The sequence below is a fragment of the Mobula birostris genome, chromosome 3 (assembly GCF_030028105.1).
Source record: "Mobula birostris isolate sMobBir1 chromosome 3, sMobBir1.hap1, whole genome shotgun sequence".
Lineage (NCBI taxonomy): Eukaryota > Metazoa > Chordata > Chondrichthyes > Myliobatiformes > Myliobatidae > Mobula > Mobula birostris.
The window spans coordinates 62,170,707-62,188,586 of NC_092372.1; the positions used below are offsets into that span (position 1 = coordinate 62,170,707).

The window sequence follows — 17,880 nt, forward strand, 5'->3', positions numbered from 1 at the left end:
TTTCAAGAGGTACTTTGTATATACTGTAACACAGAGTGACAAATGGTGCAAAACTTTAAAGTAAGTGTCTAAACTTTTAATGTCTGAAATGCTAGTGTTAGGAAGAAATGATATAAACATTTACTATTAACTTTAAGAACAACTGGCTCTTTTTGATGGGTAAAGAGGTTTTATTGTTCATTGTGTCATTTTATGCTGGCATTTGGTGAAGTCTACAAGTAAAGATTGGTAAAGGATTGGAGAAGCTTTTCAACCATTTAATGTATCAGATAAAATATTGCCTTTATTACAGTGTAAAAGATACATTCCATAATATTCTGATCTGTGAATTATTTAATAGATTCCTCTACATCCAGTGCCAGATGCTTTAGTACACGAAGTTCTGAACTTGGCTTTTAAGCACTTTAAACACAGAGAAGGGTAAGCTGTGCCTTGGTCTACTTCATTTACGCCTTGAAAACAAAGATATCTGTGGTTGTTTGCTGTGATGCAATGTTTTTCCAATGTTCATGAAAATTAGGTAAAAATATGCTAATCAACTGTTACCTAAACAACTTTTATCTAAGGCCACTATTCATTTTTTAAAGTTAAGCTGCAACATATTTCCTTGAAACAGAAATCATGAGAGACTTCAAATTTTCATGTAGGACAAATCGAGTCGGTAAAGTTACTTCAGTTCATATTTCTGAGATAGTTTCCCAGAACAATAAATGGTGTAACAAATAATGGTATTAACTACTTTTGGTCTTATGTAATGAGATTGGATTGATTAGTAATTTAGTAGTAAAGGATCTTCTATAGAAGAGTGGTAAAAGCTAAGGTTATGTAAAAAAATATTAAATTTTATTACCGTAGACGAAAGAGAGTACATATTTAAACAAGATGTTTTAAGCATTGCTGTAAAGCTGCATTCCATTGTGATGCAAAAATTGAGGCTAGCTTTAGATTAAAAAAAGAGAGACTTGTAATGTTGCAGAGTGGTAAATGAGAATTTTTAGAAGTTAACAAAGGATGACTAAAAGATGGCATGAAAGTGAAAATGAAATGCAACAATAAAGTAGCAAGTATACCAAGTTATTGAGATTCTATAAGGTAAATATGGGTTCCTTAGAATTTGACAGAGTTGAAATTGTATTGCAGGATAAAATTGTAGATAATGCAAAAGAGCATTACAAATATTCAAAGGATTCAAAGTACATTTATTATCAAAGAATACATAAATTATACAACCTTGACATTTGTATGCTTACAGGGAGCCACAAAGCAAGAAACTGAAAGAACCCAATTTTTCAAAAAAGGCCAACACCCACTGTGCAGAGAAAGGGAGGTTAAAACACAAAATCATACAAACAATAGAAGCAAGCAACAGCATTAATACAGCATGGAACCAAGGATAAATAAGAGTGCAAAAGTTGTAGTAATTGATATCATTACAGGAGAAGTAAGGAAACAAATGGGGGTAGAAAACAGTGAATGTACATTGCTATACTGAGTGAAAACAAGAATACAGTCTAGTTGTTTGTCCCTTCAGGCATTATTCCTAACCTGCTGAGTGTCTCCAGATTATTATTGCTTTATTTTCAAAGATACTTAAAGGCATTCCAGTTAAAGTAGCACTGCTGGATGTGTGCGACAGCTCATTGGTAGTTCAAAAGGCAAGAAATTCAACTAAAAAAAATTACTAATAACACCTTTTCTGAAATAAATTGTGTTAAACTGTCACTGCAAACAATGAAGGTGAAGCGAGTTCATGCTGCTATGTTGCAGAATCAATGCAGATCGACTGAGCCATTTGGGGAGGAGAAGTCGGTGGGGGGAAAGGAGTTTTGATGCCCGTACAACTAGACCGGGTGCAATTAACTGGTATCCGCAATGTTTGAAATTCTATGCAAATCTTTATTGTTGGTATTTTCTCTCTTTTGATATAGTTCTTTAATGTGTTTTTTCCTTCATGGGAAGTCAACATTTAATATTTAATACTAACTTCACTTGAGAAAGTGATGTTAAGCAGCTACTGCAGTCATTGCAGTCTACAGCACTGCCTAAGACAAGTTCTTGATTTCCATTGACGTCACTTTTACTAAAGGTCTTTGATGCTGCAGCTGGTCAAATTCTGTTTCTCTATTGAGAGTATTCACTTCACCTTTCCATTAAAATTTAGCTCTTTTCTGTTTGTACCAGGGATATAGTGAGATCTGCTGTCCATTGATATTGGTGAAATAGAAATTAAGCATCAGTGAGCAGAATAATAATGAGCTACTTGATGGCACTTTGAACACTCCAGCAATTTGTTGATGAATAAGAACAGTCAATAGGGGCAGTCATTTGCTGAATGGATTTGTTCAACTTTTTGTATATAGGACATTCTTCAGCAATGTTTCAGGTTGTTGGATGGTTGCCAGTATAATAACTGCATGAAACTGCTTTGGCTGAATGCACAGCACGGTTCTGGTCCATGTTTTCAATGTTACCTCTGGGAGTTTGGCTACTCTTAACTTCATTTAGTATTTTTAACTGTTTCTTAATATGACTTGGAGTGAACTGAAATGGCCTCTGTTATAGTGGAGACCTCACGAGGAGAGTAGTATTCATTAGTTTAGGTCGAAGAAAGTTACACACGTTTCAGTTTTCCCTTTGGTACACTCATTGAACTTGGCAATTGATATATGTAAATAATAATTCCCTCTAAATTAAGGAAACAATATGAAAATTAATTGATACTGTTTTAATAGGCAAATCCTTATTTAAGGTTTTGACAGACCAAAGAAATGATTGGGAAATCAAGATGAGCAAATGGCTGATGCAGTTGAATGTAGAACTATGTGTAGAGATTGATATTGAGAATCAGAATCAGGTTTATTATCACCGGCATGTGACGTGAAATTTGTTAACTTAGCAGCACAGTTCAATGCAATACATAATCTAGCAGAGAAAAAAATAATAAATAAAATAATAATAAGTAAGCAAGTAAATCAATTACATATATTGAATAGATTTTAAAAGTGTGCAAAATCAGAAATACTGTATAGTTTTTAAAAAAGCGACGTAGTATCCAAAGATTCAATGTCCATTAGGAATCAGATGGCAGAGGGGAAGAAGCTGTTCTTGAATCACTGAGTATGTGTCTTCAGGCTTCTGTACCTCCTACCTGATGGTAACAGTGAGAAAAGGGCATGCCCTGGGTGCTGGAGGTCCTTAATAATGGAAGCTGCCTTTCTGAGACACCACTCCCTGAAGATGTCCTGGGTACTTGGTAGGCTAGTACCCAAGATGGAGCTGACTAGATTTACACCCTTCTGCAGCTTCTTTCGGTCTTGTGCAGTAGCCCCCCATACCAGACAGTGATGCAACCTGTCGGAATGCTCTCCACAGTACAACTGTAGAAGTTTTTGAGTGTATTTGTTGAAATGCTAAATCTCTTCAAACTCTTAATGAAGTATAGTTGCTGTCTTGCCTTCTTTATAACTACTTGGAAATGTTGGGACCAGGTTAGATCCTCAGAAATCTTGACACCCAGAACTTGAAACTGCTCACTCTCTCCGCTTCTAATCCCTCTTTGAGGATTGGTATGTGTTCCTTTGTCTTACGCTTCCTGAAACCCCCTATCAGTTCTTTCGTCTTACTGACGTTGAGTGCCAAGTTGTTGCTGCGGCACCACTCCATGAGTTGGCATATCTCACTCCTGTATGCTCTCTCGTCACCACCTGAGATTCTACCAACAATGGTTGTATCTTCAGCAAATTTATAGATGGTATTTGAGCTATGCCGAGCCACACAGTCATGTGTATATAGAGAGTAGAGCAGCGGGCTAAGCACACACCCCTGAAGTGCACCAGTGTTGATCGTCAGTGAGTAGGATATGTTGTCACCAATCCACACAGATTGTGGTCTTCTGGTTAGGAAGTCGAGGATCCAATTGCAGAGGGAGGTACAGAGGCCCAGTTTCTGCAACTCCTCAATCAGGATGGTGAGCTATAGTCAATGAACAGCATCCTGACATAAATGTTTGTGTTGTCCAGGGTGGTCTAAAGCCTTGTGGAGAGCCATTGAGATTGCGTCTGCCGTTGACTTATTGTGGCAATAGGCAAATTGCAATGGGTCCAGGTCCTTGCTGAGGCAGGAGTTCAGTCTAGTCTTTACCAACCTCTCAAAGCATTTCATCACTGTTGATGTGAGTGCTACTGGGCAATAGTTATTAAAGCAGCTCACATTATTCTTCTTGGGCACTGGTATAATTGTTTCCTTTTTGAAGCAAGTGGGAACTTCTGCCTGTAGCAGTGAGAGATTAAAAATATCCTTGAATACTCCCGCTGGTTGGTTGGCACAGGTTTTCAGAGCCTTACTAGTTATTCCATCAGGACCTTCCGCCTTGCAAAGGGTCACTCTCTTTAAAGACAGCCTAGCAGCAGCTTCTGAGATGGAGATCACAGGGTCATCAGGTGCTGCTGGGATCTTCACAGCTGAAGTTATATTCTCCTTTTCAAAGCATGCATAGAAGGCATTGAGTTCATCTGATAGTGAAGCATCGCTGCCATTCATGTTATTGGGTTTTGCTTTGTAGGAAGTAATGTCTTGCAGACCCTGCCAGAGTTACCATGCATCTGATGTGGCTTCCACCCTCGTTCGAAATTGTCTCTTCGCCCTTGAAATAACCCTCTGCAAATCATACCTGGTTTTCTGGTACAGGCCTGGGTTGCCAGACTTGAATGCCACAGATCCAGCCTTCAGCAGATGACGTACCTCCTGGTTCATCCACGGCTTTTGGTTTGGGAATGTATAGTAAGTCTTTGTAGGCACACATTCATCCACACAGGTTTTAATGAAGTCGGTAACAACTGCAGCATACTCATGCAGGTTCGAAGATGAATCCTTGAATACATTCCAGTCCACCGATTCAAAGCAGTCCTGTAGGCGCTCCTGTGCTTCCCTAGTCCATACCTTCTTGGTCCTCACTGCTGGTGCTGCAGTTTTCAGTGACTACACGGTACTCAGAGTAGGAGTACAGCTAGGTGATCAGACTTCCCGAAGTGAGGGTGGGGAATAGCATGGTAGGCATTCTTGATGGTAGTGTAGCAATGGTCCAGTGTGTTGTTTCCTTTTGTATTGCAAGTGATCTGTTGGTGGTAGTTGCTTAGTGAATTTTTTTCAGACTGGCCTGGTTAAAATCTCCCAAAACGATGGTGAAGGAGCTAGGGTGTTATTACCCAAATCATAATGGATTTAATTATCACCTGTACATCGAAATGTACAGGAAAATGCATCACATGCCGCAAAACATAAAAACCAACACACCCAAGCATATGTGGGGGCAGCCCGCAAATTCACACGTTCTGACACCAAATTAGCATGCCCATATGATCAGCAGAACAACACGAGCAGCAGCAGGAGCAACAACAAAACAAGGCAACAACAGCAAAACAAGTTGTTTTCACACTCACTCACATACAATGGGCAGCCCTCCAACCCTAGGATAGATTTAGAAGGGAAATGTTCCTTCAATGGTATGATTTTAAAGTGCATGAAGGGGAAGAATTATAAAGAAATTCACCCTTAATGATGATTGATGTTAGATATCGTCTCTACCACCACCACCCTGTGTAGTCAGTAATATTGCAAGGATGATTGCTTGCATGTATTATCCATTGCATTTGCCACATTTCACAAAGAATTAAATGTGGCACTATATTGATACTGGAAATGTAGAAGCTGTACTGATGGTGAAGAAGGGGTTTTGGTCAATGAAATGTGTTTGTCCCCAGCCCTTTAGTTATTGAATGTCATGTTCCTGTAGATGTTCAAAAGGATTTTGATTTCTTTGTCATAATCAAAAGAACACTTTTGGTGTATTTTTACTTCACATTTTACACAGCTTGGAGCAGGATTGATTGTTATCATTGCTTAAAACTGATCCATTTGATTACAGTCTCTGGTTTCACTGTACCATGCATTTTTATTTCATCTCTGTTCTTTCACAGGTATTCAGGACCCAACACTGGGAACATGCATATTATTGCAGATTTGTATGCAGAAGTGATTGGAGTTCTTGCACAATCAAAGTAAGAATCAACATCTTTTGCTTTTTGAGCCATTACCCAAACATTAATTTTATTTCTGTCCTAGACCATTCAGGGAAATGGAAACAATAGACCTCCATATAATTAGCAAATGTATTTATAAATAGCAAAAGCAGGGTTTGTTCCCTCTTTACTTGCCCAATTTCAGTCTTGAGTAGTGCTTATCTGGTAATTTTTTTACATGTAGACAATATGATTGTTCAAAGTATATGTATCATGGAAGTACATATATGTCACCATATACAATCCTGAGATTTATTTTCTCAAAAAATCTATAGAATAGTAACCATAACAGAATTAATGAAAGGCCACCCAGCTAGGAAGTTCAACCAGTGTGCAGAAGGCAACAAACTGTGAAAATGCAAAAAGAAGAAATAATAATAAATAAATAAGCAATAATTATCGAGAGCATGAGATGAAGAGTCCTTAAAAGTGAGTCCATTGGTTGTGGGAACATTTCAATGATGGGGCAAGTGAAACTGAGTGAAGTTATCCCCTTTTGTTCAAGAGCCTGGTGTTTGAGGGGTAGTGACAGTTCTTGAACCTAGTGATGTGAGCCCTGAGGCTCTTGCACCTTCTTCTTGATGGCTGCAGCGAGAAGTGAGCATGTTCTGGGTGGTGAGGGTCTCTGATGATGAATGCTGCTTTCCTGCGACACTGTTTCATATGGATGTGCTCAGTAGTTGGGAGGGGTTTACCTGTGATGAACTGGGCTGCGTCCACTACTTTTTGTAGGATTTTCCATTCAAGGGCATTGGTGTTTCCACACCAGGTTGTTAATATACACTCCATTACACATATATAGAAGCTTGTCAAAATTTTAGATGTCATGCTGAAACTCCTAAGGAAGTGGAGGTGCTTCTGTGCTTTCTTCATAATAAACTTACCGTAGAACTTCTTGTTAACGCCTTCATATGGCTGTAGAGTGATCCAGATTGACCCAATCAGCCTGTCTTTCTCATCTTTTGAAGTTGAAAATGAGGATGCAAGATAAGCAAATTGTGTCCGCAATTGACATTTTGTTAATCAGGATCGGGTTTATTATCACTGACATTTGTTGTTTTGTGGCAACAGTGAAGTACAAGCGTAAAGCTACAATAAGCTATAAAATAAATAAATAGTGCAAGATAACGAGGTAGTGTTCATGGGTTTATTGACCATTCAGAAATCCGATGGCAGAGGGGGTGTAGTTGTTCTTTACACATTGAGTGTGGGTGTTCAGGCTCCTGTGCTGCTTCCCTGATGGTAATCACCTGAAGAGTTCATGTCCCAAATGGAGAGGGCCTTTGGTGATGGATGTTGCCTTCTTGATGCAGCAGTTCTTGTTGGCAGGGGTGGTTGTGCCCATGATGAAAATGGCTGAGTCTGTAGTATTCTGCAGCCTCTTGTAATCCTGTACATTGGAGGCTTCTTACCAGGCAGCGTTACAATCAGTCAGAATGCTGCTCTGCCATATATCTCTAGAAATTTGCTGTTTACTGAATGCTGTCCATTTATGGACTGCATTCTAGTCACTTGTGTTACTAAATAGTTTCATGTGATTAGTTTCAGGGCAAATTAATTTCAGTTAAGTGACTTTCAGTCACTTTGCAGACAAAATCTATTCTAGTGAAGGAGTCTTTGGCATAGCATTTGCCTTCTAGACCAAGATAAGTATTCCCATAATGTGAAAAAGAAAACTAGCAGTAATAAACTATGTAGTTACTACTCATGCCATAAATAAATACAGCAAGAAATGTAATATAACTTGTGATTTAACATACAAAGTTAACAGTTATTTAGTGATTATGATGTTGCTTCCAAGTGAGTTGAGGATAAGCTGGGAATAATGATAAGAAAAACTGAAAAGGAGGGGAGTGAGGATGATGATCGCAATGTGTTTGATGTAAATGTACAGATAGTGTGTATTGAAGCATTTTGGGAATGCTTAACACATTGGTTCATTTATTTTGTAAAGTGCATTCAAATTGATTTCAATTTATTTTAGATTTCAGGCTGTTAGAAAAAAGTTTATGACTGAGTTGAAGGAACTTCGTCATAAAGAGCAGAGTCCTCATATAGTGCAAAGCATCATCAGCCTGATTATGGGAATGAAGTTCTTCCGGGTCAAAATGTATCCAGTGGAGGACTTTGAAGCTTCCTTTCAGTTTATGCAGGTATGCTGGATTTTTAAAAATTTTTATTCCTTTTAATCAGTCTTTCTCATGCTTAAGCCTCTAGTTCAATTTTAACAGTGAGGTTTGAGGAATCATAATGCTATGCTTCTCTCTTCATAATTGCTGCCTAACCTGCTGAGTGTTTCCAGTACTTTTGAATTTGTTAAAGATTTACAGAATCTGCAAATTTTTGGCTTTCCTCATCTTTAATTTCTTGATGAGAGGATGACTTTTAATGGAGCATTTTTGCTGTATTGTTTGCTTAATTATATTGAAATTTCACTCTGTGCTTTAGAACACTTTCCATATTTTTTGTGAGGGATGGTTATATTTTTCGATTACTGTTTTCTGGACCTTTTCCTTTCACATTAGATTAATTCTGCAAGAGACTTTAAATTGTAGGAAAATCTGTGGATCGTTACAGACTTACTAAGTTTCTCCAGCACTTTATGTGTTGCTCAAGATGTGCAGCATTTGCAGAATCTCTTGTGTTTAACATTAAAAGCTCGACATGTAAGGTTTCCGTACCAGTACCATATATGAGGGGTTCTTCTAGTACTGGTACTTCTGTTCCTACGGTGCAGTTCAGAGTTTGTTTCTTGTAGAGTCAGTCTCATTTAAAGTATATGATCAATATAAAGGAAAATTAAAGTGTGAATGAACCATGTGAATATAAACAGATCAATAAAGTTTTGAACTCCTGTTCAACATTGAACAATCATGTTGGATGCTAACCAAGATTTCTATTAACATATTTGCAATGGTTGGAGGAAGTGGATTAGGGGAGGCAGTAGGGGTATAAAGCATACTTGATGTACGAGAGATAGACATAAAACCTTAGGCTTCCTTCTGATAAGCAGTCTTTATTACCAGATAATAAGTTCAATAATATGAATCGGAATCAGGTGTGTTATCACTTACGTATGTTGTGAAATCAGCTGTTTTATGACAGCAGTGCAGCACAATACATAAAATGTAACTATTGGTTACAATAGGAAATATTAAAGTAAATAAACAGTGTAAAGAGAGAGCAATATGGTGAAATAGTGTTCATGGGTTCATGGACTGTTCAGAAATTTGATGCAGAAGGGAAGAAGCTATCCCTAAAGTGTTGAGTGTGCTTCTTCAGGCTCCTGTACCTCCTCCCTGATGGTATTAGTGAAAAGTGGGTATGTCCTAGATGGTAAAAGTTCTTAATGATGGATGCTGTCTTCTTGAGACACCACGTTTTTGATGATGTCCTCAAGGGTGGGGAGGCTAGTACCACGAGTCTGCAACCCTCTGCAGCCTCTTTTAACCCTGTGCATTGGAGCCTCCACTTAATGCAACCACTCAGAATGCTCTCCAGCGTACATTGTTATTGGTGACGTACCAAATCTCCTTAGACTCCTAATGCCATGCCATCCTTGTGATTGTTTGTTTGGCCCCAGATAGATGCTCTGAGATGTTGACACCCAGGAAATTGCTTCTGCTCATCCTTTCCACTGCTGACCTCTTTATCAGGACTGGTATATGTTCTCCCAAGTTCCTCACCCTGAAGCCCACAATCAATTCCTTGACCTTACAAGGCTATTGTTGTGCCACCACTCAACCAGCCCATTGTGTCACACCTGTACACCACCTTGTCACTATTTGAGATTTTGCCAAGAATGGTGTGTCATCAGTGAATTTATAGATGGTATTTGAGCTGTGCCTAGCCACACACTCATGTGTAGAGAGAATAGAGCAGTGAGCTAAGCACACAACTTTGAAGTGCATCTGTGTTGATTGTTTGTGAGGAAGAGATTGTCTGCAAGGAAGTCAAAGGATCCAGTTGCAGATTGTTAATTAGTACTGCGAGGATGCTGGTCCTGAGTGCTGAGTTGTAATCAATAAACAACAGCCTGGCATAGATATTGCTGTTATCCAGGTGGCGCAAAGCTGAGTGGAGTGCCAGTGCGATTCTGCTGTGGACTTGTTATGGTGGCAGACAAATTGCACTTAGTCTGAGTTTTTGCTCAGGCTGGAATTAATTCAAGTCATTACCAGCCTTTCAAAGCACTTGAGCACAGTAGATGAGAGTGCTATGGGCAGTAGTTGTTGAGACAGCTCACCCTGCTCACCGGTTTGACTGATGCCCTTTTGAAGCAGGAGGGAATATCTAACTGCACCACTGAGAGGTTGAAGATGTCCTTAAACACTCCAACCAGTTGGTTGGCATGGGTTTTCAGTATCCTGCCAGCTACACCATTTGGACCCTGATGCCTTGCAAGGGTTCACTGATGTTCAGACATTTGCTTCCAAGATAAACATGGAGAAGAGATCTAACCAGAGCCATTGAATATTTATTTCTAAGTGATAAATTGTCTTCTATTAGCTTTAAAGGATTCTATGAAGCTCCAGTTGGAGTTTTAACACCAGAACACAAATCCAATAGGTGTGAGTTACAGGCATTTTCAAAAACTAGCTGAGGAGATGCAATGTAAGTGAAGTCACTGAGAAAGGTCTAAACAAGATAGTAGGAGGTAAGTTTTTGCCACATCGTGGGCCAAGAATTGTGAGTTATTTGTGTATAACCCAATGGATGAGAATCAATTAGAGGCTTATTGAAAATTCAGGTAAGGAACTAGTAGACTTAACCAAGCTAGAGTACAATAAGGAATCAGGCAGGTGAAAGGCAAGAATAATCTTCAGCTTGAAGGAGATGCTCAACCATATTCAGCATGAATTACATCCTCCACTAGTTTACTGTGTTGGCTGATTGAAGAGCATCAACTGCTTTAGATACGTTTATGTGCCTTGTTTTTGAAATTGAGACCATCAGTGTTCTCTCCTCATTAAGATCACATAGAGGCAAAGTAGTTTTCATTTTGTTCTGCCAGGCATCTCTCTGCTGTGCTGTATTTGTAGATACAAGTGTCTCCCCTATTTTTTCCTGCTTGTTAAAGATTGTCTGTTTTTCAAATTCTGAACTTAGTATTTGATCCTTAAGAATCCAACAGTGACACATAGCCTATTTTAAAATCATGTATTGTGATACACAAAATATTTAACACCAAACTTCAGCAAAATGCAGTGACATACAAGATACTTTAATATCACGTTTAATGAATAAGCATAATTAACAGCAGAAACTATGAAGTGGGGTGGAGTAAAAGATTAATCAATGGAATTCCAAATGAGTCTGCAGGGGAGCCACCCTCAACAAGTGCTTTGCACCTGTGTTGGTTTCCAAGGACACAGTATTTTAAATTCTTATCTTTGCTTTCAAACATTTTCTTGACTTTAAAATCCCTGTAGTCAGCTGTAGCATTAACATTTTCCATGACATCTGCACTTCTCTAATCCTGATCTCCTGAAGTTCCCCTAATTTAATTGCTGAATCATTGGCACCAGTGTCTTAAATACCATCTATATACTACTAAAATTCTCATGCTCTGTTTGTGACCTCCAATTAGCCCAAATGGTGCATTACAGCGGCACTTTTTTTGACTAAATCGACTTAAAATGTGCTAACTTACAGAATACATACAAAGTTCAGGGTTATATATTCGTTTAAAATTGCCCACTCGTCAATCAGCAAGCCCCGCTTTCCATAACCTGAGCCAATTCCAGCTTTAATGGAAACCGCGACGCGACACCACGATGTATGCGCACGGCCAGCCTCATCAATGCCTCACAATGCTCATAGCACTGACACCAACCACAGCAAAAGGGCAGGGCTATCACGGCCATTTAGGAGAGCGCCAACCATATTATCAAGAAAAATCAGCATCTGGGAGGCTTTGGTGTTACTGCTTCGTATCTTCTATCCAGAATTAGGGTTTAAAAAAAAATATGTATAGCCTAATTATACCGCGTGGAAACAGAAGGGGGACATTATGGTCAAGAGATGACGCCAAACGTTGTCAGGAAGCGGCAAGGAGAGGGAGAGAACAAAAATCGGGTGAGGCCAGGGCCACATGACTCTAGGATCAGAGAGTCGGGACAATAAAGATGAGAGAAGAGGAGACAGAGGAGGACAGGTATGCAGGTCTCCAAAATGACAACAATAGGCACAGACGGAGGAGAGAACAAGAATCGGATCAGGCCAAGGCTGCATGACTCCAGATCAGAGAGAAAGAACAAATGGTAGAAGAGATGAAGAGACAAAGGGTGAAAGGGCTGCACGTCTCCAGAATGACAAAAACAAGCAGAGAAGGAGGAGAGAGGAAGAGACAGAGGAGAAAATGAAAGATCAACTCGAGAATATGCGGTAAAGAGTAATTATTGTGAGAGTTGCTGAAGACGATAATGGCCGCTTTCGATGACAATACCTTGACAGAGAAAGAGCAAGGCAGAATGCACGACTTGCACGGCGTAGCATTTCTGCTGATGTTGGTACGATGACCCGAGTATGCCTTCACTGTGGTGCTTTCCTATTCACTGGAGAAACCGCACATTTCTGCTGTATGAAGGGAAAAGTCAGGATAGGCAATTTGCAGCCTCTACCTAATGAGCTCCTCAATTTATACAGCAATGATGAACCTATTGCAAACTAGTTCAGGAAGAACATCAGACAATACAATTGCCTCTTCCAAATGACATCCTTTGGTGCCAAAGAACTCATTCCAACTAGAAATGGATGGAATCCTTCTGTGATTATTCAAGGGCAAATCCATCATTACATCGGACATTTAATGCCAGACCCCAACCAGCAAGCCCGATTCCTTCAAATTTACTTCATGGATCCTCAAGGCAGCGTAGAATTGAGAATGGGTATACTCCAGAATGATTGAATTCAACGTGAGGTTGTTGAACTATTGGAAAACCTACTACGACAATGAAACCCGTATATCGCATCCCTTCGACTTGCGAAAGAACAAACTTGAGGCATGCCAGAGGCGTCCATTGTCATTGATCATGACCGGAGACTGGCATTTGAACATGAGATAAGATTTAATGCACAGATTGCCAACGAAGTCGCTGTCATTATACTGAACAGCACTGAACCTGAAGCAAGATCATGACATCCCATCATTTCAATGAGGAACTTGGATCCACCAAAGCTTTGCAATGGAGCGTGAATGATGGTGGAAGAACTGCACGACAATCTCATCGTAGCAAAGATAAACAGTGGTGCGTTCAAAAATGAGATTGTCATGATCCCAAGAATTCCTCTCAGTTTATCGGAAGGGGAAGATGTCCCTCTTCAGCGGAGCCAGTTCCCGATACAGTCATGCTTTGCTATGACTAGACATGAGGCGCAAGGCCAAACCATGGAGAGTGTGTTGATTTATCTGGAGAAACCAGTATTCCAGCATGGTCAGCTGTATGTGGCTTTCATCTGGGGAAAAAGAAATGAAAACGTTAGAGTATTCTTGAAGGGTGGCAAATCAACCAGAAATGTTGTCATCAAAAGTGTCCTTCGTTAAGCAAGAAGGAGCTGTATTTGTCTTGCTATGCGTCTTTCTTCTTTAATAAACTGAATTTTTCTTCTTTAATTTCCAAAGCACATCACATCAGACGGCACTACCTTTCTCTCAAAGGGTGCCCCCAACGGGTCACCCGGTTGTCTAGTAATTTATTAAACATATCTCCTTATCTTGCACTAAGTTGCTTCATAATACTTTGACTTTTAGACCAATTTTTTTGTTATTTGCTGTATTGTGCTCTTACAATAAGTAGAGATGGGAAATGTATTGTGAATCTAGTTAAGAAGCAGGTTGGTTTTGACATGCAAGTACACAAGCCATTAGAGTTAGCAGTGCTTAGTGAAACTTATAAGGGGCACAAATATACATTTTAATTTCACTTTACAGTAAGAAGTCAAAAGATTTTATTTTAAGATGACATGGACATACCGGTATTGGGAACTGGCTCCACCGAAGAGGGACATCTTCCCCTTCTGATAAACTGAGAGTAATTCTTGGAATCATGACAGTGTCATTTTTGAACGCACCAATGTTTATCTTTGTTCATGTTTAATCTTTAGGCATTAATATCGAAGTAGTAAAATGGATTCAGCAGTGGCTAGATGGGAGACGCCAGAGAGTAGTGGTGAATAACTGTGTGTCAGATTAGAGGACGGTGTGTAGCGGTGTGCCTCAGGGATCTGTACTGGGTCCAGTGTTGTTTGTCATATATATTAATGATCTGGATGATGGGGTGGTAAATTGGATTAGTAAGTATGCAGATGATACTGAGATAGGTGGCGTTGTGGATGATGAAGTAGGTTTTCAAAGCTTGCAGAGAGATTTAGGCCAGTTAGAAGAGTGGGCTGAAAGATGGCAGATGGAGTTTAATACTGAAAAATGTGAGGTGCTACATTTTGGTAGGACTAATCAAAATAGGACATACATGGTAAATGGTAGGGCATTGAAGAATGCTGTAGAACAGAGGAATCTAGGAATAATGGTGCATAGTTCCCTGAAGATGGAATCTCATGTGGATAGGGTGGTGAAGAATGCTTTTGGTATGCTGGCCTTTATTAATCAGAGCATTGAGTATAGGAGTTGGGATGTAATGTTGAAATTGTATACAGCTTTGGTGAGGCCAAATTTGGAGTATTGTGTACAGTTCTAGTCACTGAATTATAAGAAAGATGTCAATAAAATTGAGAGTGTACAGAGGAGGTTTACTAAAATGTTGCCTGGGTTTCATCTCCTAAGTTACTGAGAAAGGTTGAACAAGTTAGCTCTTTATTCTTTAGAGCGTAGAAGGTTGAGGGGGGACTTGATAGAGGTGTTTAAAATTATGAGGGCGATTGATAGAGTTGACGTGGATAGGCTTTTTCCATTGAGAGTGGGGGAGATTCAAACAAGAGGACACGAGTTGAGAGTTAAAGGACAAAAGCTTAGGGGTAACATGGGGGGGATCTTCTTTATTCAGAGAGTGGTAGCTGTGTGGAACGAGCTTCCAGCAGAAGTGGTTGAGGCAGGTTTGATGCTGTTTAAAGTTAAATTGGATAGATATATGGATAGGAAAGGAATGGAGGGTTATGGGCTGAGTGCAGGTTGGTGGGACGAGATGAGAGTAAGAGTTCAGCACGGACTAGAAGGGCCGAGGTGGCCTGTTTCTGTGCTGTAATTGTTATATGGTTATGACAGTTGACTTGTGTGATCCATTAGATACAATATGCTGTCCTTTCACAGAAAGTGCTTTTTAAATTTATGTGTTCTTCAGGAAGTGGGCAATGCCAATATTAATTGCCCACTTCCCAATTGTCCTTTAAAAGGTGACTATGAGCTGCTGCTGGTTTTGAGAGTTTCAAAATTTAGACGTTTCGGACAATGAAAAACTAGTAATCTACTTGTGTGTTGGGTTGGCGAGAGCTTTGGGGAAAAAATCAGTAGTTGCATTGCCATGTGCTTGAAGCACTTCTAGTTATTAGTAGAGGTCATGTGTTAGGGAGTAGTTTATCTAAGTAATGTAAAGGTTGTTGCTAAGTTAACAGATGATGAGTTACTCAAAATGGGAGTCAAATAATATACAACTAACTTCTAACTTGGCACAATACAGTCCTCAAGGTCCATATTGAATTCAGTTATTTCAGATGTCCTTATCTCATACTTTGAGCATTCATCCTCCATCCCATCCACCCTCTCTCCTGGATTTTCAGATTTTATTTGTCATTTAATAACCACGATTTGTCATTTGTATCATTCACTTTCTCCTAGATTCTTCCTTTTCACCCTTTTTATTTTGTCTTCCTGTTCGTATTTCTTCCAATTGAACTTCCAATACAGTGTCTAACCAAATGTTATGAACTTGAACTGTAACTGTTAACTCTCTTTGAACATTGATGCTTTTTGTACACTAGCTCCTTTGTTTTCTGTTATTAATTATTTTTTGGTCATGGAGATTTCTGATCTTATATTTTCAAACAGGAATGTGCTCAGTATTTCCATGAAGTGAAAGATAAAGACATAAAACATGCACTAGCTGGCCTCTTCGTGGAAATTCTGATACCTGTGGCTGCTGTAAGTTTAATATTTCTTATTCTGACATTTTGTAAAGAAGCGTGATTGGGAATCCAACTTAAAAATGTTCTTCTACCTTTCAGAGCTAAAGAAAACTGGGGATTGATTATACATAAGAATTTCCCCGTGCCATTTGTGTTGTGAAAATTAATTATTAAAATAGTGATGTTTAAATAAAATATACTGTTTTCGCAAAGCTGCCATTTAAATTTAGGCAAATCTATTAGTGGCAAAGAAAACAAAAAAGATAATGATAAAATGCCAGTTTAAACCACTGTTTATCAGTTACATAGGGTGCCAATATTCTTTGGTATAACAAAACAAAGGGGGAAAAATGAGTGGGGATGTCAAATTCTGCAAAATGCCAATAGCATTAACTTCAATGTTATGTTCCAAAGTTGATATGTTTTGAATTTTGTGAGACTTATTTTTGCAGATAATACTGATCTCACTAATATTGTTTGTTTAGGCTGTTAAAAATGAAGTGAATGTGCCATGCCTCAAGAATTTTGTAGAGATGCTGTATCAGACCACATTTGAACTCTCATCAAGAAAGAAACATTCATTGGTAAGTTTTTTGAAAATGCCAAATGTGTGAAGTTATTTGCCAGGACAAACATAGATACAGTACCTTGTCAACACGAGGAAATCCGCAGATGCTGGAAATTCAAGCAAGACACATAAAAAATACTGGTGAATGCAGCAGGCCAGGCAGCATCTATAGGAAGTTTTGGGCAGAGACCTTTCGTCAGGACTAACTGAAAGAAGAGCTAGAAAGAGATTTGAAAGTGGGACGGGGAGAGGGAGAGCTGAAATGATAGGAGAAGACAAGAGGGGGAGGGATGGAGCTAAGAGCTGGAAAGTTGATTGGCAAAAGGGATACGAGGCTGGAGAAGGGAGAGGATCATGGGACAGGAGGCCGAGGGAGAAAGAAAGCGGGAGGGGAGCCCAGAGGATGGGCAAGGAGTATAGTGACAGGGACAGAGGGAGAAAAAAAAGAGAGAAAATAAATAAATAAATAAATAAATAAATAAATAGGGGATTGGGTACGGGGGGGGGGGGCATTAATGGAAGTTAGAGAAGTCAATGTTCATGCCATCAGGTTGGAGGCTACCCAGACAGAATATAAGGTGTTGTTCCTCCAACCTGAGTGTGGCTTCATCTTGACAGTAGAGGAGGCCGTGGATAGACATATCAGAATGAGAATGGGACGTGGAATTAAAATGTGTGACCACTGGGAGATCCTGCTTTCTCTGGCGGACAGAGCGTATGTGTTCAGCGAAACAGTGTCCCAGCCTGCATCGGGTCTTGCCAATATATAGAAGGCCGCATCGGGAGCACCGGATGCAGTATATCACCCCAGCCGACTCACAGGTGAAGTGTTGCCTCACCTGGAAGGACTGTCTGGGACCCTGAATGGTGGTGATGGAGGAAGTGCAACGGCATGTGTAACACTTGTTCCGTTTACAAGGATAAGTGCCGGGAGGGAGATCAGTGGGGAGGGATGGGGGGATGAATGGAAAAGGGAGTTGCGTAGGGAGCAATCCCTGCAGAAAGCAAAAGTAGGAGGGGAGGAAAAGATGTGCTTTGTGGTGGGTTCCCGTTGGAGGTGGTGGAAGTTACGGAGAATTATATGTTGGACCCTGAGGCTAGTGTTGTGGTAGGTGAGGACAAGGGGAACCGTGTTCCTAGTAGGGTGGCGGGAGGGTG

The 17,880-nt window shown here is 39.8% G+C and overlaps 1 protein-coding gene across 18 annotated transcripts in view; it reads left to right on the top strand.

Annotated features, from left to right (window-relative positions):
• Window positions 1-17,880, top strand: part of fryl (furry homolog, like) — a 372,606-nt gene that overhangs the window by 180,732 nt on the left and 173,994 nt on the right. For all 18 annotated transcript variants that reach the window (XR_011885352.1, XR_011885353.1, XM_072252739.1 and 15 more), the window contains 5 exons: window positions 341-420; window positions 5,976-6,056; window positions 8,062-8,230; window positions 16,078-16,170; window positions 16,640-16,738. Coding sequence is in view for 16 of the 18 variants with exons in the window: in XM_072252739.1 (XP_072108840.1) it covers window positions 341-420; window positions 5,976-6,056; window positions 8,062-8,230; window positions 16,078-16,170; window positions 16,640-16,738 (522 nt within the window). In the remaining 2 variants the exon portion in view is untranslated. The remainder of the gene's footprint in view (window positions 1-340; window positions 421-5,975; window positions 6,057-8,061; window positions 8,231-16,077; window positions 16,171-16,639; window positions 16,739-17,880) is intronic.